This window comes from Narcine bancroftii, chromosome 9 (assembly GCF_036971445.1).
Source record: "Narcine bancroftii isolate sNarBan1 chromosome 9, sNarBan1.hap1, whole genome shotgun sequence".
In the NCBI taxonomy this organism is placed as follows: Eukaryota; Metazoa; Chordata; class Chondrichthyes; order Torpediniformes; family Narcinidae; genus Narcine; species Narcine bancroftii.
Window position 1 is genome coordinate 63,338,744 of NC_091477.1, and position 27,139 is coordinate 63,365,882.

The window sequence follows — 27,139 nt, forward strand, 5'->3', positions numbered from 1 at the left end:
GGTTGTAAAAATTCTATTTGATACACAGTTAATCTTAATTTAGGTCTAACCACTTTAATAGTACCCATTAAAAATAACATTGGGTCCTGTGGGAGTTTAACCCCTAATATTTTCTCAAAAAAAAGGTTTTACTCTCTGACACTTCCAAGTCGAATGCAAAAATGAACAAACTTCCTGACCACATCTAAAACATAAATCTGATAATACAGGATTCAATTTTTAATTTTTTTTGAGGTGTTAAGTATAATTGATGCAAATAATTATATTTAAGTAATCTATGCCCTAACAGTAATAATTTTTGTCATATTTTCCTTACCTAATTGCATCCAATCATTTTCATCTATCTGGCTATTTAAATCACCCTTCCATCTTAATCTCAATTTATGAATTCCTAATTTAGGAGCTTCTTATTGAAGTAATTTGTACATCACTGAAATAAACATTCAAACTGCCCTTATATATCAATAATTCTAATTCATTCTGCCTGGGTAATATCAGACTAGGACCTAATTTATCAAGCAAGAAAGCCTTAACTTGATAATAACAGAAAAAGTGTTATTTGGAACATTAAATTTATTCTTCATTTGTTGAAAAGTAATAATTTTACCAGCTTCAGATAATTTTCTTAATCCCCATTCAACTCCAAATCCTCAAAAATTGATTATTCAGAGAAAAAGAAGTCTTTTTTGTTTTAAAGTTATTTTTCAAGAAATCAAACCTTTTCCACCTATTTCATAATCTGTTTTACTCCTTTATTCAATCAAATGTTTCAAAACAGGCGTGTCTCTAGTTCCTATTAACAGGTTTGAATTCCATTTATAAAGTCCTCCATACTGTTTTCTCCTGTTTTACTCAATTCTACTTTAACCCTAACTGGAGATTTATCTACATAAAGCATCCCATTAATAAATTTCAATAGTTCTTAAAATGGGGAAGTGGTAAACCTCTCAATTCAAACTTCCAAGTCAATTTTTCCAAAGGCACTCTCGCCATCTATCCTTTCCATAAAAACTTCCTAACACACGAATGTCATTCCTTTGAATACATTTGAAGTTTGGCTCTTCTCCACTTTAAGTGCTCATGCTCAAAGATTACCCAGATGTGGAATTTAAACATCCCTCAATTGCACATTGCTCCATGTCCAAGATGGCTGAAATTATCTGTAAAAATATTTACTTGGTGATGAAGGTTCAATTAAACTCAAGATTGGCCAAAATTGTTTTATGGTTACTAACGAGACTGGTTATTCTCTTCAAGCTGCTTGAAGAACGGAAATGGAAATGTGGCCTTTGTGAAGCACACCACAGTCCCAGGTAAGAATATCTATTGAAGCTGTCTTCATGCCATGAAAAATATGAGTCATTCACACTGTGCTAACCACCAAACTTTACTTTCATGTGCCACACTTCCGAGTCAACTTTAAGGGCATGTGAAAGGATTTATACTTATCTAAACCCATCACCATCTCTTGAGAGGACTTGAGTTTTTATTAATTTTTTTTAAATTCCAGCCCAGCAGACTGTTCTGCCCAAATACACCCAATTAACCTACCAGTCATTTTGAAAACAATGAAACAGATTCCATTTCTTGGACTAAGGCATAATTTATTGATGTTGATTACATTTTTTAGCAAAGAGTGAATGTGCTAATATGCACGCAAGTGTGTGTGTGTGTGTGTGTGTGTGCGTGCGTGCGTGCGTGCGAAAGGAGTTAGTATGTTAAGACTTTCGTTTGATTTTAGATGCCTCTTGAAATACAACACCTGCTACATGTTAATCAGTCAAAGGCTATTCTTTGAAAATGCTGTTAGATTATTCCTAATTCTCCTGCTATGCCCCCACAGCCTGGATTCCTGTTGAATATCATATCCCTCCATATTCTGAAACTTCCTCTCGGCAGTTACTCAGCTCTATGTTTGGATGGGCCAAACTGGTTGTACTTTTTATTTGTAATTTCTTACATCTCTGAAGGATATTCCACCTGACACAGTGGCCATTTATTAGCATAAGATGAATGTATATACAAACTGGGATCAGGTTGAGAGATTGTCGTGGTTTCCCGAAGCCTAATAATGAGTCTGGAGATGCGGAGAATTCTTTCAGTAGCAAAGAACCTTTATTTGCAAACAAAGGTCTGAGACAATTCAAGAAGCAAGTTCCCAAAAAGTCCACCTCTGGCTTGAGTTGGCCTGTTTTTATGCTAAAACATTCATCCTCCTTATCTTTAACTGGATACAACTCCTTCGCCTCTTATCTCTTATCTCGGTGCATTCCGATTCCCCCTTCACCAGTTATAATACATTCATTGTCTTATCCACTTGTTTGATTAAACCTTAATCCACGTGTTACATCATCATTTCTGCCCCCCCTTATCTTTCCCTTTTCTGTCTCTCCTGTCCTTATATGGAGTGTTGCATCGTTTCGCCACTATTATCTTTTTATACAAATAATTTGTTCATTCCTAGAATATTTACAGAGGGTATCCATACATAGGAGTTTGCATACCAAGCCATATATGGAAAGTTTACAGAGGGTATACATAGAAAAGATCATTAGTTAAGTTAGCTGTCTGTACAGCATTTAGATGCGATAATGTTGAGATCATGTACCATTATGTGCAAAGTTAATCAAAGTACAAAGTCATATATTTTATTTTCCATACGATCAGGACAATTGCCAACCCATTTGAAAAGTAATTTTGTATGATATTTTGTAGCTGATGAGAAGCATAATTACAGACTCCTTTGTAAGGATGGTACCAGAAAGAATATAGACGATTACAAGCATTGTTACTTGGCAAGAGTACCTGCTCATGCGGTGATGGTGAGAAGCAATCCTGCTGAAGATGCCCACAATGAGAACATCTACAGATTCCTCTTAAAGGCTCAGGTACATGAAATTAACCTTACTTCATAAAATTAAAGATTTTTGGTGACTTATTCCCAAAGTATTTCAGACTTCAATTGATGCATGCCCAACTTATTGTCTGATATGCATGCATCAGATAACTTGATGTCTTGTGTCTTGAAAGCCCTTTTAATCAAATGACATTAGGTGTGCAGATAAAGTTAACCTGTAGAGATCTAGACCTCATTCCACTCTCTACTGCCCTAGTAATTTTATTGAATTGCTGAAGCAACCCTGAATTGTTCTCCGACAGTGTCAATGCCAAACACAGTGAGCTCAGATGTGATTTATAGGATTGCTATATAAAATCTCTCAGAAACACTTTGCACGGGATGCAACGTAGTAATTATTGTTCGGCTGGACAACTTTGCTCATGACAATCGGACGAATAGTCATTGAATCCTCATTCTTAATAGTTGAGGGTGAATGCTGACTGGAATACAGAAGCAACACTCGTCTTTTATAACACAGCCTGGGATATTTTTAAACTGAATGAACAACTTTAAAAGATTAGTACCTACAGATTGTTTGATTGTAGCGCTGGGTGTAGTAATCTTTAAAAATGTAGATATACAGCACAGTAACAGGCCATTTCGGCGCATGAGTCTGTGGCGCCCAGTTTTCATCCCATTAACGTTTCGAACATGTGTTGAAGTATTGATTGGAATGACATCTAGAAGCTTGTGAAATCTACTGGTCCTGAGTGTTCTGTATTCATAGAGTTTTAGTGCATTGATGACTTGCGTGTGAAATGTGATAACTTGAAATTTATAAAGACTACCCTGTGTTTCCAAATAATTTTATTTGCAGGAACAATTTGGGCAAAATAGTACTGGAAGTTTTAAGCTCTTCCAGTCAGAAAAATATAAACATAAGAACTTGATGTTTAAAGATTCAACAGAAAAGCTGATTCACCTCCCCAAAGGAATGGACTACCTGCATTATCTTGGCAATAGTTACGTCGCTGCTCTTCAGGCAATCAAGAGAGGTAGGGCTCAATCTGATCAGAATTTGAAGCATTTGATCTTTTTTTAACGAAGTTCAAGTTTAATCTTATTGTCACATGTACCAAGATTCATTGATAAAGTTTATTTTGTGAACAGTCCAACGATACATGTATAATACAAGTTAGACAAAGTACAGGAGTGCAGAGCTGCAGAGGGAAATCCGATGGCCCAGACGAAAGGCAATATCATTTTACCATTGTGAGGTTCATTCAGGAGACTGTCAATGGCAGGAAAGAACTTGATCCTGAACCACAGAGCTATCCTTTTGCATCTTTTATAGATATACAGCAGGCCCTTTCAGCCAATGAGTCTGCACCACCCAATTATAGCCAATTGACCTACAACCCCCAGCACAATTTGAATGATGAGAGGAAACCAGAGCCCCCAGGGAAAACCCACACCATCATGGGAGGATTTGAACCCTATTGCCGGTCGCTAGCACTGTAACAACATTGTGCTAATCACTGTGCTAAACATGCTGGTCCCTGATTCCACACCCAATCAGAAGTTATTTGATTTTTGTAAACCCTACAGTTAAAGAAGCTGGGAATAAAGATAATGCATCAAAGATTCAACAGACAGATTCCTGGGATGGCGGGACAGTCATATGAAGAGAGTACAAAGAACACTACAGCACAGTACAGGCCCTTCAGTCCTCAATATTGTGCCAACCCATATATTCCTTAAAAAATAAACCCTCTCTACCCCATAACCCTCTATTTTACTTTCATCCATGTGTCTAAGACTCTTTTAAATGCCCCCAATGTTTCAGCCTCCACCACCATCCCTGACAAGTCATTCCAGACACCCAAAACTCTCTGTGTGAAAATAATTTACCCCTGATGTCTCCCCAAAAATATCCTCCCTTAACTTTGTACACATGTCCTTTGGTGTTTGCTGATCCTGCGCTGTTCACCCTATCTCTGCTTCTCATAATCTCATCGCCTCTATCAAGTCCCCTCTCATCCTTCTACGCTCCAAACAGAAAATCCCAGCTCTGCTAACCTTGCCTCATAAAACTTGTTTCCCAATCCAGGCAACATCCTGATTAATCTCCTCTGCACCATCTCCATAGCTTCCACATCCTTCCTATAATGAGGTGACCAAAACTGAACACAATACTCTAAGTGTGGTCTCACCAGAAATTTGTAGAGTTGCAACTTGACCTCTCTACTCCTGAACTCAATCCCCCATTAATGAATCCCAACATCCTATATGCCTTCTTAACTATCCTATCAACCTACGCGGCGACTTTGAGGGATGCATGGATTTGCACCCCAAGGTCTCTCTGTTCATCCCCACACTCTTAAGTGATTGATCATTAACCCTGTACGTACTCAGCCTTCTGGTTTGTCCTTCCAAAATGTATCACCTCAAACTTCTCTAGATTGAAATGCATCTGCCACTTTCCTGCTCAACTCTGCATCCTATCTATATAATCTTGTAACCGTGGACAATCTTCAGCTCTATCTACAACTCCTCCAACCTTCGAATCATTACTGATCCATCCTTCCACATCTTCATCCAGGTAATTTATAAAAATCACAAAGAGTCGGGGGGGGGGGGGGGGGGTCCCAGAACAGATCCTTGTGACACTCAACTAGTCACTGACTTTCAGGCAGAATACTTTTCTTCCACTACTATTCTGTGATTTCTTCCTACAAGCCAACTTTTTTATCCTTACAGCCAAGGTTGCACTGATCCTGTGCCTCATGACTTTCTAGATGAGACTCTTGTAGGGTCCTTGGCAAATGCCTTGCTTAAGATCCATGTAGACCACATCTACCACCCAACCCTCATCAATTTCTTTTGTTACCTCTTCAAAAATCTTAATTAGGCTCAAGAAGCACGACCTTCCCTTCACATAGCCCTGCTGACTATCCTTGAGTAGACTGTACTTCTCCAAATGCTCATAGATCCTATCCTTAACAATCCTTTCCAATAGTTTACACACCACAGAGGTAAAAACTCACTGGTCTATAATTCCTTGGATTCTCCCTATAACCTTTTTTAAAGGAGAGGACTACATTTACTATTCTCCAATCCTCCGGCACCTCCCCTGTGGCCAAAGAGGATTCAAAGGTTATAGCTACTGTCCCAACTATATCATCTCTCATTTCCCACAGCAGCCTAGTGTATATTATGTGCGGCCCCAAGAAAATCCAACACTTTCTCTTCCTTAATCTTCACATTGTCCAGACACAGTCCTGTTCAATTTCAACCTCACTGTGATCAAGGTCTTTTTTTCTTGTGAATACTGACATAAAGTATTGATTCAGGACCTCCCCAACCTCCTCCACCTCCAGGCATATGTTGCCTCCCTTATCCTTTAGCGGCCCCACCTTCATTCTCATCATCCTTCAGTTCTTCACATACGCAGAGAATGCCTTGGGGTTCTCCTTAATTCTACATACCCCCTTTAAGATCACCTATTTCCTTTTCTAAGCTCCTTCCTGGCTACATATATTTCTCATGAGCCCTTTCTGTTCCCTGCTTTCTGTATTGAACATAAGCTTCCTTCTTCCTCTTGACTGGTTGCCTCACCTGTTCCATCAGCCTCAGTTCCATTTTCCTTCTATTTTTTCCTTGTCCTATCTTGAACCCTGCACAAGTTGTCTCTAAACTTCCTGCACATTAATTCTGTGCTTTCACCCTTCAACATCTGATTCCAATTTACTCCCGCTAGTTCCTGCCTCATCCTTTCATAATGAGCTCTTCCCCAGTTAAGCACTTTCCCAGTTTGACTGTTTATATCCTTTTCCATATCTATGCTGAAGCTAAAGGAGTTGTGGTCACTCTCACCAAAATGCTCCCTCACCAAGAGGTCCACCACCTGACCAGGTTCATTCCCCAGGCCCTTTGGATAACTAGAAATTTGCCTGACAAAATTTACACGAGTTTTAAATAATGTAAAGAGATCTCATTCAAAGGCAATAAAAGGGCCCAAGGTTGGACAAGATAAGGATAATTCCTTTAGAACCAGTGGTTACAGAGGGAAGGTATGTGGTATTGAGAATGAGAATCAGCTGTGATCTGTTGACTTGCCAGGCAGACTTGAATGACCACATAGTCTGTGGCTTCATTTTCCTCTTTTCTGTGTTTTCATGAAAACCCAGCTTCAAGTGATATCTGATATTGACTAAATCTGAGGCCACAATCTCTACCTGTAACATAGATATATTTATCCATGGGCAGCACGGTTAGCATAGCAGTTAGCGCAATGCTGTTACACTGCCAACAATCGAGACCAGGCTTGAATCCTGTGAGGAGTTTGTACATTCTCCCCATGTCTGCGTGAGTTTTCCCTGGGGGCTCTGGTTTCCTCCCACCATTCGAATAATTGGATGACGCAGGCTGATAGGCTTAAATGGCATGCAGTATATTTAAAAATTATATTTAAAAAATCTCTCACTATAGCATATAGATTCTGACAGTGCCACTGGGCATCAACAGTCAAATCTAAAGAAGCACCAAAATGGCAGATGCTGGAACCTTGAGCACATAATGAGCTGCTGGAAGGACTCAGCAGGTCAGGCAGCATCCATGGAGAGACATGGTCAGTCAGTGTTTCAGATTGTGACACTTCCATAAGGATCCCAGCCTGAAAATAGTATGATATTGTAGCCATTACTGAAACGTGGCTGAATGAATCGTGCGATTGGGAACTCAATATCCAAGGATACAGGTGGGGGGGGGGGGGGGGGGTGGTTCTGATGATATGTAATGACATTAAATCATTAGAAAGAAGGGACATAGGGTCTAAAGTGGTAGAATCAGTATGGGTTGAGTTATTAAATGCCAAGGGGATAAAGATTATATTGGCAGTTATATACAGGCCCGCAAACATCAGCCAGGAGGTGGACTATGAGATACAGATAGAAATACAAAGGCATGCTGCAAAGATATTATCAAAATAATTGTGGGAGATTTTAACAAGGCAGGGGATTGGGAAAAACAGGAATTTACTGGATTGCAGGAAAGTGAGTTTGTAGAGAACCTAAGAGATGGATATTTTAAACAGCTTGTTGAGAAGCCAACCAGGGGTTCCGCAGTTCTAGATTGGGTCATGTTCAATGAACCTGAGTTCATTAGGGAGTTAAAGGTCTTAGAACCTCTAGGAAGCAGTGACCTTAACAAGGTCGAATTCAATTTCAAATTGGAAAAGGAAAAAATGTTATTGGATGTACCAATATTTCAGTGGAATAAAGGAAACTATGGTGGTAGGAGGAAAAAACTGGCTCAGGTTGACTGGAAAAGCAAACTAGTTGGAGGATCAGAGCAGGATTGGAAGATATTTTTACATATAATAGAAATACAGGATAGATACATTCCAAGGAAAAGGAAATTAGTCAAAAGAAAGATGGTACCAAAGTGGCTAACAAAAGAGGTGAGGCCAAGATAAAAGCAAAGTGGAGGGCAAACAAAGAAGCCCAAACTAGTGAGGAATCATAGGACTGGGAATCCTTCAAAAACTTACAGAAAGAGACAAAAAAAGTTTTAAGGAAAGAACAGATGAGTTATGAAAGGAGATTGGCAAACAATATAGAAAAAGATACTAAGAGTTTTTTTAAATATATAAAGAATAAAAGTGAGGCGCATGTTGACATAGGACTGATATAAAACGATGCTGGGGAAATTATAATGGATTATAAAGAGATGGCAGAAGAATTAAATCAATGTTTTACATCTGTATTCACTGTGGAAGACATTAGTAATATCCCTGACAGACAAAGGCATCAGGCAGTAGAGATGGATAGAGTTAAGATTACTAGAGAAATTGTGTTAGGTAAATTGAATTTGATTAAAGATGGATAAATCTCCCGGACCAGGCGAAGTACATTCGCAGGTTTTGAAAGAGGTGGCTTTGGAGATTGTGGATCCATTGGTGATAATCTTCTAGAAATCAATAATCTCTGGTGAGATTCCAGGGGATTGGAAGGTTTCAAATATGGTCTGTTGTATAAGAAAGGTGGGAAACAGAAAAAAGGAAACTATAGACCAATAAGTCTGACGTCAGTGGTTGGGAAGATATTAGAGTCAATCGTCAAGGATGGAGTTATGAAATACCTGGAAATGCATGACAGGATAGGTCCTAGTAAGCATGGTATTTTAAAGGGTAGATCCTGCCTGACCAACCTCTTTGAATTTTTTGAAGGAATCTCAGGTAAGATAGTAGGATAGACAAAGGGGAGGCTGTGGATGTTGTTTATTTGAATTTTCAAAGGGCTTTTGATAATGTGCTACATGATAGACTGATAAATAAGATGAAGGTCCATGGAATTACAGGGATGCTATTAGACTGAATAGAAAATTGGTTGATAGGCAGAAAGCAAATAGTTGAAATTAAAGGATCCCATTCAGGTTGACCGTCTGTAACAAGTGGCATTCTGCAGGGGCCATTTGAGGCCTCCGCTACAATTTATATTAACAATTTAGATTGTGGAATTAATGGTTTTGTGGCCAAATTTGCGGGTGACGCTAAGATAGATGGTGGAGCAGGAATTGTTGAAGAAACCGTAAAATTGCAGAGAGATATAGACAGATTGGGAGACTGGACAAAAATATGGCAGATGAAGTACAATGTTGAGAAGTGTTCAGTTCTACAGTTTGGCAGTGGAAATAAACAGTCAGAGAACTATCTGAATGGGGAGAAAATTCAATCCTCAGAGGTGCAAATAGACCTGGGTGTCCTTGTGCAGGGAAATCTAAAAGTTAATGCCCAGGTGGGATTGGTAGTGAAGAAGGCGAATGCCATGTTGGCAATCATTTTGAGAGGTATAGTGTATAAGAGTAGAGAGGTGTTAATGAGGCTCTATGGGGCACTGGTGAGACCTCATCTAGAGTACTGTGTGCAGTTTTGGGTCCCCTATCTTAGAAAGGATGTGATGTTGTCAGAGAGGATGCAGGGGCTGGTGTATGGGGAAAGTTTGGCAGCTCTAGGATGGTACTCATTGGAGTATCAAAGAATGAGAGAGGATCTCATAGGGACATTTCAAATATTGAAAGGTTTTGACAGAGTGAATGTGGATAAGATGTTTCCCTTGGTGGGTGAGTCGAGGACAAGGGGTCACAGTCTTAAAATTACAAGTTGTCCATTAGAACAGAGAGCAGGAAGAACTCCTTTCGTCAGAGGGTCCTGGATCTGTGGAACTCACTGCTGCACAAAGCAGTAGAGGCCAGATCACTGGGAGTATTTAAACAGGAAATAGATAAGTACCTCATTAGTAAGGGTATCAGGGGATATGGGGAGAAGGTTTGAAATTGGAACTAGGTGTGAGCATAATTCAGCTTAGCGTAGAGTCATGGAACAGACTCGATGGGCATAGTAGCCTGCCTGCTTCTGCTCCTTTATCTTGTGAAACCTTAACTGTCAAAAAAATGTGAAGTCCTTACAGGGATTGGTATGTGGAACTGTAGGTGAGACAATTGTGAGTATAGTGTATTGTAATGTCTGACCAGTGACAGGTTGTACCTTGGACATGTAGAAAAAAAATTTTAAGAGGAAAATTGGCTCATATGTTTGTTGGACCAAGGTTGTCAATATGGTTGGATGGAGTAAAAACACAAACTGCTGGAGAAACTCAGCTGGTCAAACAGTGTCCTTTATATAGGAAAGGTAAAGATACAGAACCAACGTTTTGGGCGTGAGCCCTTCATCAGGATATAAAAGAGTGTCAGAAGGCATTTGAACAAAAGGTGGAGGGGCATATGCAAAGGCAGGAGATGATGGGTGGAAAAGGGATGAAGGGGACACTAGTGATCAGGGGAGGTGGGTGGAGGGGGAAAACTAGAAAAATTGGAAAGGCGGGGGGGTGAAAGAAAAGGCAAGCAGGGTGCAGAAAGCGGAGAAGTAATGTTAATGCCATCCAGCTGGAGAGTGCCCAGATGGAAAATAAGGTGTTCCTCCATTCAGGGTAGGATAGTACATAAGGCCGAAGACAAACATGTAAGTGTGGGAGTGTGACTCAGAATTGAAATGGTTGGCCAGTGGGAGATCTTTGTTGTGGCAGAGGAAGCGGAGGTGCTGAGCAAAGCGATCTCCCAGACTGTGACTGGTCTCTCTGATGTGGAGAACACCACAAAGGGAGCACCGAATGCAGTATTTATAATCTCTTTATTTTCTATTTATAATCTTATTTTGTAATGCAAGTCACTCCTATCCATCTATTAAGACCCCGATGTCAAAATAGTACAGTATATGCTTTCATCTATCATCTGTTCTCAGTGTTAGGATATATCTCTCAGAGGTTTTCTGCTGGCACTTTTAATTTATCCTCTCTGGCTAACCCTTGCAAAAGTTTATCCCCAGGTAGATTTCAGGGTTTTTAGCCTTAGTAGCCAAGATATGTTATTCACTCCAGGCATAAAAATATTATCTAGGAATCCTAAGGAGTGATTTTCCACCTCCCTAGTCTAAGGTCACTTTACCGCCTGCATTGAAAACAGCTAACTTTCCGTAGTTAGCTATGGGACATTCTACATTGTGTAACTAATTTCCTATTACCATTGGCGTCTTTGTGAGTCAATGAAACTTCCTGTTGTTTTTATTGCCTTTCAGTACATGATTTGTCGATTTGTACACCTGCTTGTTTCTACGCTGATTAAAATGTAGCTGCAGTTTGTGGATTAACCAGCTTTTCAAAATGTTTGTGTTACAGAGACTACGATTATGGATAAAGTCAAAATACGTTGGTGTACCATTGGCGAAGCGGAGAAAGCCAAATGTGATAATTGGGCAACTGCAGTCAATTGTGTGACAGGTGCCAATGCCGAGGACTGCATAAAACAGATCATGGTAACTGACAGCATCGTTCTACTAAGCATTTTTAATGACTTATTCGAACAATTTTCCATTTTCCTACGCTCTTCAATCAAGACCAAAGTTTTTCGCTATATATCCAATTAAGCAGTGCCAAGTTAATTACAGCGCAAATTAAACAGAGACTGAGGTCCAGAGAAATTATAGATTTTAATATTACTAGAATTGAGAGGTTTTAGTGACTATTGTGTGCTCTAGAACCTTTCATAGTGATTAGATTATAAACTCATTTCCACCAGTGACAGTTCAGGGGATCCGCGTAGACTGTGGAAATCAGGCAGAAACATAGGAGAGCAAGAAATGGGAAGGTGTATTGCTGGTGTTTGATAAAGATGGGTGCTAAAAAGCTCCTCTGCAGGTCAGCCAACCTGAAGTAGTAGGCTCAAATGAGCATTTTAGGTATTAATTAATACTACATAACATTAAATTTTCAAAGACCAGTCAACTGCATCATGGCTTAAAATGAAAGGTAAGTCTCCATTAAACTACCATCAAACACTCTCATGGCAAGTGCCGTAAAACATGGCCTAAGGATAGAAATAAATCCTCACAAGACTATCAAACTTACGTGGTGAAAATACCTCCATGTTCAGCACTTTGTGTTTGACCTGTTAAGCTTTATGCTCCATCTGAGGAAGGAAAAACATCTTCAATTCCAAATATTTAAAGAAAATGGCAAAATCTTCAGACAGGCATGTTTTTTTGGCTTTTCCACAGACCTCCCAGTAGGTCACAGTGTGGTGGATCCCTCGTGTGTTTGGAAATGATAGATCTTTGCTCGCTCTCCCATCAGGAGCCAGAGTAAGGTTTGTCATTTCGCCCCCTCAGTTTTCCCCATCCAAGTCTCTGACTGCAAGGAGAAAGCATTATGGTATCAAAGCAAAGCAGAGTGTGGTCCACCAAAAGAAACAGTGCCTTCCTCACAAGAATATACGAATTAATCCAAAAATAGAAAAGAAAAATGCTGTGGAAATCTGAAGTAAAATGCAAATCAGCCACAAGCCAGGCAGTGTTAATGGTGAGAAACAGAATTAATATTTCAAATCAGTGATTTAAAATAATGGATAAAAGTCCTGCCAACAACCATGCATCTTAAAAAGTACAATCAGTCTTATATGGAGAAGCAATTTAGCAAAGCATGCTGCTATAGCTGTAGGAAAAGGGCAGTCCAGGGGCTAATTAAATGCAGAACTGCACTCCATGTCTGTGTCATCCCAATACAGAATCCAATGGAATACAGGTACTCCCCAACTTAAGACCTACTCAACTTCGACCAGATTTTTTAAAAAATAAGAAAAAATATTTGACAAACTGTAACAAGGATACAGAGCGTGTAAGAGCCAAAATGTACATACTTACTTTGTTAGTCAACGTCCCGGGATCCATACGCTGGGCACGGCCACCTTGATTCCTGTGCACCTTGGCACATCCACAGTGGGTTCGTGTATTTGGAGGACTCCAATGCATGAACCTGTCACACATGTGCCAACCAAAGACTTGCACATGTGCACAGGAATCAAGATGGCCGTGCCCAGCTGAGGGATCATGGAATGCCAACTAATAAGGTAAGTATGCACATTTTGGCTCTGACATGTCCTATATCCCTATTTTAATTTCTCAAATACATCAAAAATCAAAAATAAAAAAAGATTTGAATAAAAAGTTTGCTTTAAGACTTCAGGACTTCACATGCGCAGGAAAAGTTCCAATTTATGTCAATTCCAAGATGCGATCGATCTTTCAGTCCCAATTGCGGTTGTAAGTTGTAAGTTTGTAAGTTGTAAGTTGGGTTGTAAGTATAATGTTTAAATTTTAGTTCCCCCTTTTGATGGGAGGAGTGCCTGGGAAATTCTCTGATAACTGAGATTACTTTCTCCACCTTGAAATTTGCATTACTCCCTTCAACAAAAATGTTGGGTTAGTGGTATTGCCCTCTGAGATACCTTCAGAATTAGAATCAAAATTTATTTTCATGAACAAGTCATGAAATTTGGTGTTTGCAGCAGCATCATCGTCCAAACATTCATATTATAACCATCTTACGACATTACTGTAAATATAAATATGCACGAAAAGTAAGATAGTGTCTGTGGTTCATTGATCAATCAGGAACATGAAGGCGGTGGGGAAGAAGCTGTCCTTGTGCCACTGAATGTTTGTCCTTAGGCTCCTGGACTTTGGAGCGTTGTCTCCGCTCCATCCTCAACATCCATTGGAGCGCTTTCATCCCTAACGTCGAAGTACTCGAGATGGCAGAGGTCGACAGCATCGAGTCCACGCTGCTGAAGATCCAGCTGCGCTGGATGGGTCACGTCTCCAGAATGGAGGACCATCGCCTTCCCAAGATCGTGTTATATGGCGAGCTCTCCACTGGCCACCGTGACAGAGGTGCACCAAAGAAAAGGTACAAGGACTGCCTAAAGAAATCTCTTGGTGCCTGCCACATTGACCACCGCCAGTGGGCTGATAATGCCTCAAACCGTGCATCTTGGCGCCTCACAGTTTGGCGGGCAGCAACCTCCTTTGAAGAAGACCGCAGAGCCCACCTCACTGACAAAAGGCAAAGGAGGAAAAACCCAACACCCAACCCCAACCAACCAATTTTCCCCTGCAACCGCTGCAACCGTGTATGCCTGTCCCGCATCGGACTTGTCAGCCACAAACGAGCCTGCAGCTGACGTGGACTTTTTACCCCCTCCATAAATCTTCGTCCGCGAAGCCAAGCCAAAGAAAAAAAGAAGAGTGAAGAAGGCATTGCCTGGCTGGTGGGGGCCTTGGAGGTGTGACACAGTATATATATATATATATATATATATATATATCTTTGGCTTGGCTTCGCGGACGAAGATTTATGGAGGGGGTAAAAAGTCCACGTCAGCTGCAGGCTCGTTTGTGGCTGACAAGTCCGATGCGGGACAGGCAGACACAGTATACACAGTATATGTATATACACACATATGTGTATATTATTACACATATTACACACACGTGCGCTTAGAATTAGAAAGGGTTAGGTTAAATAAGACAATAAAGCCCCATGTGTGTGTTTGGGGGATAAATTGGGAAAGGTTTGTTTGAGTAGGACACATACAAACACTTTAAAACAGATCTTATTTGAAATACTGGAGCTCTGCCCCATGGTAGATGTATCGGGGCCTCAGAGCTTTTGCAAGAGCCTTAAAGAGTGCTTGGGAAACTTCACTGGTGGATTGTTGTTTACAAAGGGCAACAGATAAAAGAGCTTGTTGGAGCCACATATTGTCTGAAGAAGAGCTTGCTGTTCTAAGGGGGTTATGTGGTTTTGCAAGCAGAGAGAGTCAAATGGTCTTCTCTCAGAGAGAGAGAGGCACGCACGCACGCACGCACGCACGCACGCACGCACGCACGCACGCACGCACGCACGCACGCACGCACGCACGCACGCACGCACGCACGCACGCACACACACACACACACACACACACACACACACACACACACACACACACACACACACACACACACACAGATCACTTGTACAGTGTTACAGCCAGCAGAAGTAGCTGGGAATAGAACAGGACAAGCTGGCAAGCTTGTGGAAAGCCCATTTGTAAGACAACCTGGTCAAAGCCCTTATGGTTCATGCAAGAAGAGAGGACTGGCTGTCTAATGTTTCACTTGGAATAAGTGAAACAAAAACGAACTCTGTGATGACATGAAAGTAAGCGGTTATCATCTGGTGAACCCTGAAGGGGAAATTTTCGTCAGTAAGACACTGGAATAGCTGATTTAAAAGGAATCAGTTGTGGGTGTCCTGGAACAACAATCTCTCTCTGAAAACTGATAAGAAATTTCCTGAGTGGTTACCATTTATCTTTCAAGCATCAAAGTCTGGTGCACTTTATAAATGTTAAATTCTGTGCACAGTATAAGAATTGCCTGAAACCAGTGAACTTGGAAGAATGAGAAATGAGATTGGATTGTGGACGAAAGAACTTTTCTAAACGTACTCACACATTACACACACGTGCGTTTAGAATTAGAAGGGGTTAAGTTAGGTTAAATAAGACAATAGTGATAAGTTAAAGTTTAATTCTGTTTTCATGTTCAAAGATAATTAAAAGCAACTTTTATTTAAGTAACCAGTTGTCTTGGTGAATAGCTATTGCTGCTGGGTTTATAGGTCCACTGGGCTCGTAACAGAGGATAGAGCCTGCTTTTTTAAGACACTGCCTCATGTAGATGTCCTCAATGGAGTGAAGTCTGGTGCCTGTGATGTCACAGGCTGAGTTAACTCTGGAGTTTATTCTTATCCTGAGAGTTGAGGCTTCCATACCAGGCGGTGATACAACCAGCCAGAATGCTCTCTATGGAACACCTATAGAAATTTATGAGAGCCTTTGGTGAGATACCGAATCTCATATGAAGGGATCTCAAATCTCTTGGATAAAGGAAGCCCTGTGGATATTGTTCACATTGGCAACATGAAGACTTAGAGTAAATCATGAACCAGCTATGCCAAGAAAAATTAAAAAGGCATAACTGGTTTCATGACTTGTCTTCATGTGTCTTAACTGAACTATCTCCACAATGTTTATTTTATTCACACGATTTGAGATCCCCTCAAAATTGTCTGGAATGATTTCACCTATAAAGATGTGTTAATCGTTCCGCATTGAATCCCACTCTTGAAATTCTTGATTTTATTCTTTTTTACCATTTTATGCATCAACTCTTTTCAAGACGGATCTTAAGACTTTTCTGAAAGTGTATGTATGCCTGCAGTCTATGGGACTGAAACTATGATAAATCTTGTATTTTTCAAGTTCCTCAACTATTTCCTTCTATGTTGTTATGTACCTTGACTTTGTGAACAATTCAATACTTTGATTGCTTCAGTTATCAATAATAACAAAGTTATTAAATATTACAGCACAACTCTGATTATCCAAAATTGGATTCTCTGATATCCTCAATTATCTAATTTTAAAAAAAACAAATTCGGATAAATGAGGATATTTAAAACAAATCAGAAATCCTCTTTTGTCTGAAATTTTTTCGGAGCTGGACTGACTGGGGACTCCAGGATCCCAGCCACATCAGCAGTGGGGACCTCAGGCTGAAGACATTGGGCTCCCGGGCAGGAGCAGGCCATCGGTGGGTTTGTTTTGGTGATCGGCGATGGCCAGCATTTTTTTTGGTGAGAATTAAACATTATTTTAATGCTTAAGAAGCCTTACCTTGTTATTTGTTGTTGTTTAAACAAGGAAAACTGCCTCAGGACCTTCGTGATGCCATCATCATTACTACCCTGTACAAAAACAAAGGCGAGAAATCAGACTGCTCAAACTACAGGGGAATCACGCTGCTCTCCATTGCAGGCAAAATCTTCGCTAGGATTCTCCTAAATAGAATAATACCTAGAGTCGCCGAGAATGTTCTCCCAGAATCACAGTGCGGCTTTCGCGCAAACAGAGGAACTACTGACATGGTCTTTGCCTTCAGACAGCTCCAAGAAAAGTGCAGAAAACAAAACAAAGGACTCTACATCACCTTTGTTGACCTCACCAAAGCCTTCGACACCATGAGCAGGAAAGGGCTTCGGCAAATACTAGAGCGCCTCGGATGCCCCCCAAAGTTCCTCAACTTGGTTATCCAACTGCACGAAAACCAACAAGGTCGGGTCAGATACAGCAATGAGCTCTCTGAACCCTTCTCCATAAACAATGGCATGAAGCAAGGCTGCGTTCTCACACCAACCTTCTTTTCAATATTCTTCAGCATGATGCTGAACCAAGCCATGAAAGACCTCGACAATGAAGATGTTGTTTACATCCGGTACTTCATGGATGGCAGTCTCTTCAATCTGAGGCGCCTGCAAGCTCACACCAAGACACAAAAGCAACTTGTCCATGAACTACTCTTTGCAGACGATGCCGCTTTAGTTGCCCATTCAGAGCCAGCTCTTCAGCGCTTGACGTCCTGTTTTGCGGAAACTGCCAAAATGTTTGGCCTGGAAGTCAGCCTGAAGAAAACTGAGGTCCTCCATCAGCCAGCTCCCCACCATGACTAACAGCCACCCCAAATCTCCATCGGGCACACAAAACTCAAAACGGTCAACCAGTTTACCTATCTCAGCTGCACCATTTCATCGGATGCAAGGATCAACAACGAGGTAGACAACAGACTCGTCAAGGCAAATAGTGCCTTTAGAAGACTACACAAAAGAGTCTGGAAAAACAACCAACTGAAAAACCGCACAAAGATAAGCGTATACAGAGCCGTTGTCATACCCACACTCCTGTTCGGCTCCGAATCATGGGTCCTCTACCGGCATCACCTACGGCTCCTAGAACACTTCCACCAGCATTGTGTCCGCTCTAACCTCAACATTCATTGGATCGACTTCATCCCTAACATCGAAGTACTCGAGATGGCAGAGGCCGACAGCATCAAATCCACGTTGTTGAAGATCCAACTGCGCTGGGTAGGTCACGTCTCCAGAATGGAGGACCATCACCTCTCCAAGATCGTGTTATATGGCGAGCTCTCCACTGGCCATCGTGTCAGAGATGCACCAAAGAAGAGGTACAAGGACTGCCTAAAGAAATCTCTTGGTGCCTGCCACATTGACCACCGCCAGTTGGCTGATATCGCCTCAAACCGTGCATCTTGGCGCCTCACAGTTCAGCGGGCAGCAACCTCTTTTGAAGAAGACTGCAGAGCCCACCTCACTGACAAAAGACAAAGGAGGAAAAACCCAACACCCAACCCCAACCAACCAATTTTCCCTTGCAACCGCTGCAACCGTGTCTACCTGTCCCGCATCGGACTTGTCAGCCACAAACGAGCCTGCAGCTGATGTGGACATTTACCCCTCCATAAATCTTCGATCGCGAAGCCAAGCCAAAGAAAGAAGAAGAAACATGGTTACAAGTAATTTTCTGTTGCTCTTGGGCTGTTTTAAAAAAAATGACCGGTTCTCCGAACAAAACATTTCTCTGAAATAGGCCTGACTCCAACCATTTCAGATAACTGGAGTTGTACTGAATTATGTCAAATATATAGTGTCAAAACTGGGCAGCTGATGGTGTTATTTTTGTTCATGTGTACTCTCCCATTGATCATCTTATTTCCTGATCCATCGTGTTTATTTAATTTCTCCTTGGAATGTTGGAATCATATTTGCAGAGTAAAAATGCCACCTACTAGAAGACATGCCGTTCAGGTGAGGGGGTGGGTGTTTAAAGGAGGTGTGTGGGGTATGTGTTTTGGACAGACAGTAGGTACTCAGCAATAGTGGGAGCAAGATTCAAGATTCCTTTACTGTCATGTACTAATACACAAAATTCATCAACATTGCTGGCTGTAGGCACACGAAGAGGTGCTCTTCCACCAATTACATGTGGTGTCTGTCTGGCAATGCACGAGACCACATTCAGACATGTCAGAGTAGCCGTTGGGCGGGGAATTGAAATGGGTTGCCACTGAGAAATCCCCATTATTGCAGTGGACAGAACTGTGGTGCTCAATGAAGCCACCTCCCAGTGTGGGTCCAGTTTCTCCACTGCTATCAGATAGATTCCTGAATGATCAATGAACCAAAGGCACTGTTTTACTTTGACTTTTTTTGCGCACTATTTTGATTTATTTTTGTAGGGTGGTTTATTTGAATGTTTGCACTGTGACGCTGCCACAAAACAATGAATTAATGACAATGAAATTCTGATCCTGAGAGACCACAGCGGATGCAGGAGATGACCCCTACAGTTTCGTAAGTGAAGTGTTGCTTCACTAGAAAGGACTGTTTGGGGCCCCAAATACTGATTAAGGAGGAGGTGTGCAGCACTTCTTGCTGTCACAGGGGTAGATACGAAGGGGGCAATCATATTCCTTCAGGGCACCCTCCAACATTAACATCGACCCCCACCCCCCTTCTATCACTATTTCTCCTTTCTTTAACTCTCTCTCTCACTCTTTCTTTCCTTTTCTCTCTCTCTCTCTCTCCAGTTCTGTATTCATAGAGCCACCAAATCAATTCTCACCTTTCATCTCCAGTCTGTATCCCTCCCCTTCTCCCCAGCCTTTTAATTCAGGCACCTTCCTATTTTCACTCTTTCCTTGAAGAAGGGCTCAGACCCGAAACTCCCGTTATATATCCTATGGACACTGCAAGACTGGCTGAGTTCCTCCAGCATTTCATTGTTTTTACTATCTGTACATTCAAAACCTTTGCAGTCTTTTGTCTTTTACATTTTTGATCATTTCTTGTTTGTTATATAAACACATTAAAAGATACCTTCTGTGAAGCAGTTAGAGAAGTTTCAAAAATGGATAATTTAAAGAGAAATCGGATGTCCACTTGGCAAATCCAGATGGCAGTGATTCTTAGTCAATAATAGAGCATTGATGTCTGAGTGAGATATGGCAGCATCTCTCTTGACCTGCCCATAATAAGTGCCAGAATTTTGGGAGGGAGGGGATGTGAAAGAGGGAGAGGGAGAGGCAAAGAGAGACACATACAACCTAAATATTCCTAATATTTCTTTCATTCCAGTTTGGCAGTGCTGATGCGGTGACTCTTGATGGTGGACAAATTTACATTGCCGAAAAGTGTGGTCTTGTTGCAGTTATGGCTGAGTATTACAATAAACGTAAGTTTCTGTGCCAAGTTTAAAATCATTGTCTTAATTTGGAGTTAAATTACTTTTATCACGAAAGTTATTCAAAATCCTTGTATGGGGAACTTCTATTCCTCAGTTCACACAGTTCAAGCTCATTCCCTTAGAAGAACTTCTTGCTGAAGATGATTGTTGGATTGGCAAGGATGTGTCTTATAAAAGGATTTTCATCTATCACTGTATAGTGAACCTTGGAATAGTCCTTTAATCCATCAATAGTGAAACAACTTTCTTCTCTTATGTGTACTGTGGATTTTGGTTATTAATTTTGGTGCAACAGTGTGCTACAAAATTTCCCCACAGCCTATGTATAGTTCATATTTTGAGGCTAAGGCCCCACTTTATATGTGAGAACTAATTTGTGTTCCAGACCATAGTCTTGGAATTATTTAAGCTTTTACTTCTTCCTTTCATTCTATAGATAACCTTGCACCGTGCAAAAAGGTCGCTAGTGCAGGAAGCCCACGTAAGTACAATGGATGGACTTCCCAGTCACCTCATTGCATTTGTGCCCCTAGACCATACAAGTTAACATCACTGAGGAACATCCCATCCAGATTCTCTTTACTTTTTGCTGAAGCAATCCAAATCTAATTTCAATGCCCAACCCTACCCTAACTTAAGCATCCTAATTATTTTCTATTGAGACTTTTAAGTGTTTTTGTGTTCATCTCACAGCCTCATACTATGCTGTGGCCGTTGTGAAGGATCCAAGCCTGACCTGGGAGAAACTGAAGGGCAAGAAGTCCTGTCACACAGCCATCGGGCGTACCGCAGGGTGGAACACTCCCATGGGAACCCTTATTAAGGAAGGCAAAATCAGAGCTTGTGACGTTTATAATTGTAAGTATGATTCACATACACCTCCCTTGCAAAATTTTAAATTAATTGAAATAAAGTTCTTCCCATGTTCCTGGACACTATTAAAAGTTAAAAATAGGGAGCAGTGTCAATGGACAGGAATAATATTTATTATTGATGTCCTTGCTCTCCCTTTCAGTCCTCAGATTTCTCCATCCTGTCCTTGTTTCTGATTGCTGGAACATTTTTGCTCATTATAATCATCAACAAACTTCATAACTATCACCCCGACTCTTAAGTTCAAATGATTTACACTGATAACACAATAAGCAAGAGTCTCTGCAAAACACAACTGCATGGATCCTCCTGTACCGAATCACACACCTGATCTAACTTTTAAGCTAACTTGTTTACTTTCCCTTAGATGCCTGGGCTTCTACTTTCTTGATCAATCTGTATTGTGGAAATGTATCAAATGCTTTACTAAAATTCCTTCACCCCTCTTTGTTACCTTATGAATTATTTAATTAAGTTGTGCTGAGTTCTTCCATGTTTAGAAATCCATACTGCATGCCAAGTATAGGTGCAGAATAGTGAGCTGTCGATTGCCAGTATGAGGTTGACAACAGTTTACAGGGTTCTTAGCTTCAGCTGCTTTGCCTACTTCCAACATTACAATCCTGGTTGCTTGCTTTAATATTTACCCCAGTGGGAGGTGGTGTCTACACAGATCAGATTTAGAACTTGATTCGATTGTTATCGTGCTCAACCCTTAACCTCTGGCACACAAAAGAATATAGAACGGGAGTTCTGGGCCACTGGGTAATTCCCCAGAAAGGGATGATGCTTCAGTCAGAGTTAACTGGCATTACCAAAATGCAGCATGCCAACTGCCAGCAAAGGTTGGAATCATTACCTTAAAATATGATTGGTATGATCCAACTTTGGAGTCAGATTAGGCAACAAGACCTATGTGGTCTTATAGACTAAACAGCAATATTAAAGGCTGATATTTGCAGAGAAAATAACTTTAGTTTCTATTTCAGATGATGTTGAGCATACAAATGTGAAATTCTTCCAGAGTGGGGAGCTTTTGATTAAAGTTCTTGAGATTATTATTTTTTCCCAGTAGAAACAGAATAATTTTCCAGTCAGACATGTGCAGTGGACCGATATTGCCAGTTTAAATTGAATGGTTTGCTCTTGGATTAAGACAATTAAACCACCTAGTTTGCTCAGATGATGGAACTCAGAATACTACCTTGCTGGTCTACAGTTAAAAAGGAGCCAGTAAGAGAAATGATGTGAGCTGTCAACAAAAATTTACCAGCCTCTTGGTGGTGTGCACTTATAGAGAATTTGTGACATTCTTCCAGTAGAGAGGAGAAAGAAAAAGTTTCAAGTTTTACAAACAAGATGGAATCCTGCTTAATGTGAGTTCCATGCCAAATTGTGTAATGGAGTGCTCTTTTTATGAACTCCAGCCCTACTAGAATTTCCAGTCTGATTTCCATCTCAGCTGAGTACACGCTGGTTAAGTCTACAGCAAAGTCTCAGAACATAACAGTCAGTGATGAGATAACACCAAAGTTTTAAAATTATTTTATTGATCATCAAAATTAACTCATTTTATCTTTGAACAAAGCATCATATTTCAGTGAAAGCTGTGCTCCTGGTGCGGATAAATCAAATAAAAGACTGTGTTCCCTGTGCATTGGTATGAAAGACAAACTAGATGTAAAAAATAAATGTGCAGCTAACAACAATGAACGTTTCTTCGGCTATTCTGGAGCTTTCAGGTACAGTACCAACTATTCCTCTGTCTTAAATGCAGATGAGTTATGATTAATAATGGTCAGGAATGTGTCCTCCTAAAATTTTTGTGCTTGTCAACACCCTCACAATCCCATTTCAACGAGTGACCTACAATCTGAATTCTGGTGTAGTGTGAGTGACTACCCTTGACATCAAAACAATGTTTGATTAAGTGTGCCATCAAAATTGCAGCCAAGGGGATGCTTTACAATGCAACAGGGACACTGAGTCAATTGTAACAAATAAAGGGTGAAAAGTTTTGTATTTATACGCACACAGCATAAGAAATAAAGTGGATGACCTTGTACTACAGCTACAGATTGGCAGGTATGATGTCGAGGGCATCACAGAGTTGTGACTAAAGTATTGATGTCATTGGGAGCTGAATGTCCCAGGATACACAGTTTATCCAAAGGATAGGCAGATAAGCAGAGAGGGCAGTGCTGTAAGGAACAACATTAAATCATTAAAAGCAGGTGCCATAGGATCAGAAGATGTCGAATCATTGTGGCTGAGTAGAGAAATGGCAGGAGTAAAAAGACGCTGTTGGTTGTTATATACAGAACTCCAAAAAGGAGCCGTGATGAGGACAACAAATTGCAGCCACAGATAGAAAAGATGTGTCAGAAGGGCAATGTCATGGGGGATTTCAACATGCAATATATTTAGCAAACCGGGTTAGGACTGGATCGCAAAAAAGAGATTTCATAGAAAGCATATGAGATGGCTTTTTAGAGCAGCTTGTTGATGAACCCATAAGGGATTCAGATGTTCTGGATTGGGTGTTGTGTAATGCACCCAAGGTGATTAGAGAGCTTGGTGTAAAGGAACCATTTGGAGGCAGTGATCACAATCTGATTGGGTTCAGTTTGAGATTTAACAAGAAGAACCTAAAGCTAGGCATGTTGGTATTTCAGTGGAGTAAAGGGGATAACAGTGGCATGAGAGAGGAACTGGCCAATGTAGATTGGAAGGGGGCACTAGATGGGAAGGTGGCAGAGAAGCAGTGGATGAAGTTTCTGCAAGAAATGGGGAAGGTGAAAGATAAATACAGACCAAAAAAGAGAAAAATATTTGAATGGAAAAATGTCACAGCTGTGGCTGATGAGGGAAGTCAAAGCCAACATGAAAGTAAAAGAGAGGGGGTACAACGAAGCAAAATTTAGTGGGAAGAGAGAGGTTTGGGAATTTTTTTTAAACTTGCAAAGGGTAACTAAAAAACTCATAAGGAATAAGGACAGAAAATATGAAGTATGAAAGCAGGCTAGTAAATAATATCAAAGATTTACAAAAAGCTTCTTTAAGTATATACAGAGTAAAATAGAGGCAAGAGTAGATATCGGACCATTCAAAAATAACACTGGAGAAATAATAATAGGAGACAAGGAGATGACAGAGGAACTAAATGAGTATTTGACAACACTGGAAGACACTAGCAGTGGGCTGGATGTTGAAGGGTATCAGGGAAGGGAAGTGAGTGCAGTTATCATTTCAAAGAAGAATGTGCTCAGAAAGCTGAATAGTCTAAGTTTCCTGGACCAGATGGCTTGCACCCTCGGGTCCTGAAGGAAATAGTGCTAGAGATTTTGGAGGCATTGGTAATATGTTATGGTAAAGTTGTATAAGACACTGGAGAGGCCAAACGTGGAGTACTGTGTGCAGTTTTAGTCACCTAATACTGGAAAGAGTGCAGAGAAGATTTACTAGGATATTGTCCATGCTTCAGGAATTGAGTTACAGGGAAAGGTTAAACAGGTTCGGATTTTATTCCCTGATCCGTGAAGAATGAGGGAGATTTGATAGAGGTATTTAAAATTATGATGGGTTTAGACAGAGCAAATGTAGATAGGCTTTTTCCACTGAGGGTAGGTTGAGATACAAACCAGAGGACATGGGTTAAGGATGAAAGGGGAAAGGTTTCGGGGGAACATGAGTAGGAACTTCTTCTCACAGAGAGCGGTGGGAGTGTGGAACAAGCTGCCAGCTGAAATGGTGAATGCAGGCTCAATTTTAAAATTTAAGAAAAATTTGGACAGCTAAATGGATGGGAGAGGTATGGAGGGCTAAGAAGTGATTGCAGGTCAGTGGGACTAGACAGAATAATAGTTCGGCACAGACTAGAAGGGCCATAGGGCCTGTTTTCTGTGCTGTGCTGTAATGTTTTAAGGTTCTAAGAGCCCATAGTATAACAGGACCTAGCATGGGTAGAGCATTGGCTGATTGGCAGGAAGAAGAGTATTGGAATCAAATGATAATATTCTGATTGGCTGCCAGTTGTTAGTGGTGTTCCACAGGATTGGTGTTGGGGGCCACTTCTTTTTATGTTAAATATTAACAATTTGGATTATGAAATGAATGGCTTTATGGCAAAGTTTACAGATGGTACATAGGTAGGAGGAGGAGCAGGTAGTGTTGAGGAACCAGGGAAACTGCAGAAGGACTTGGATAGATTAGGAGAATAGGTAGAGAAGTGACAAATGAAATATAATAATTGGGCAGATTATTTTATAAACAGGGAGAGAACGGAAAATACCCAGATGAAAAGGGTCCTGGGAGTCCTTGTTCAGGATCGCTTGAAGGTAAACTTGCAGGTTGAGATGGTGGTGATGCAGGTGTTAATTTCAATAGGAATAGAGTAGAAGAGTAGGGATGTGATGCTGAGAGTTTATAAGGCCCTGGTGGGACCTCACTCGGAGGAGTGTGAGCAGTTTTGGGCTCCTCATTTCAGAGGAGGCTCACTAGGATGATTCCGGGAATGAAAGGGTTATCATATGAGGAGCTGTATTCTTGAATATTTAGGAGAATGAGGGGGGATCTCATTGAAACATTTCAACTGTTGAAAGGTGTGACCCGAGTAGATGTAGAAAGATTGTTTCCCATGGTGGGAGAATCTAGGACAAGGAGCCACAACTTCCAAGAATGAAGTGGGCATCAGCTTAGAAAAGAGATGAGTCAGAATTTCTTCAGCCAGATGGAGGTGAATCTGTGGAATTTGTTGCCACAGGCAGTTGTGGAGGTCAGCTCATAGGATGCATTTAAGACAGAAATTAATAGATTCAGGAATCAAAGGTTATTGGGAGGTGTCCGGGCAGTGGGGCAGAGTGGGGAAATGAATCAACTCGTGATTAAATGGTGGGGCAGACTTAATGGGCTGAATAGCCTTTCTGCTCTCATGACTTGTGGTCTTTTAGTCTTATCAAGGAGCCCAGGTGCAACTGAAGTCAGTGGGTACGAAGGGGGAATGGCATTAGATGGAGACATACCTCACAATAATGTAATTATTAGACACTGATTTTCCCAGTCCCATGAGGAGCTCTTTAATCTACTTGATCAATGACTTTCCTTCCATCACAAGGTTAGTGTGGGAATGTTTACATAAAACATAGAAACATAGAAAATAGTTATAGGAGGAGGTCATTTGGCCCTTCAAGCCTACATTATGACCATGACTGATCAGTATCTGGTTCCTGCTTTCTCACTATACTCCTTGATCTCCTTAGCCACAAGGACGAAATCTAACCTCCTCTTAAATATTCACAAGGAACTGGCCTCAATTACTTCCTGTGGCAAATAATTCCACAGATTCACCACTCTCTGAGAGAAGAAATTGTTCCTCATCTCAGTCCTAAAAGACCTTAAACTGTGACCACTGGACCAGGTTTTTCCCAGCATCGGATGTAACCTTCCTGCATCTAGTACGTCCAATCCTTTAAGAATTTTATATTTTTTTATAAGATCCCCCCTCAATCTTCTAAATTCCAGCAAATATAAGCTTAGTCAATCCAACCTTTCTTCATATGCAATTTCTTCCATCCCTAGTATTAATCTAGTGAACCTTCTCTGCACCCTCTCCATGGCAAGGTGTCCTTCTTCAGATAAGGTGACCAAAACTACATGCAGTACTCCAGGAGTGGTCTCAACAAGGCCCTGTACAGCTGCAGCAGGACCTCCCTACTCCTGTACTCGAATCCACTTGCTATGAATGCCAACATACCATTCGCCTTCCTCACTGCCTGCCATAACTGCATACCCACTTTCAATGACTGATGCACAGCGACACCCAGGTCTCACTGCATTTCCCCTTTTCCTAAACAGATACCATTTAGATAACAATCCTCTTTCCTGTTCTTC

General features: G+C 40.9%; 1 protein-coding gene across 1 annotated transcript in view; it reads left to right on the forward strand.

The window, feature by feature from the left end:
* Nucleotides 1-27,139, forward strand: part of LOC138743706 (serotransferrin-1-like) — a 91,222-nt gene that overhangs the window by 38,962 nt on the left and 25,121 nt on the right. Inside the window, exons 6-13 of the mRNA XM_069899330.1 lie at nt 1,258-1,313; nt 2,716-2,888; nt 3,717-3,894; nt 11,572-11,708; nt 20,269-20,365; nt 20,814-20,858; nt 21,071-21,235; nt 22,839-22,992. Of these exons, the coding sequence (XP_069755431.1) occupies nt 1,258-1,313; nt 2,716-2,888; nt 3,717-3,894; nt 11,572-11,708; nt 20,269-20,365; nt 20,814-20,858; nt 21,071-21,235; nt 22,839-22,992 (1,005 nt within the window). The remainder of the gene's footprint in view (nt 1-1,257; nt 1,314-2,715; nt 2,889-3,716; nt 3,895-11,571; nt 11,709-20,268; nt 20,366-20,813; nt 20,859-21,070; nt 21,236-22,838; nt 22,993-27,139) is intronic.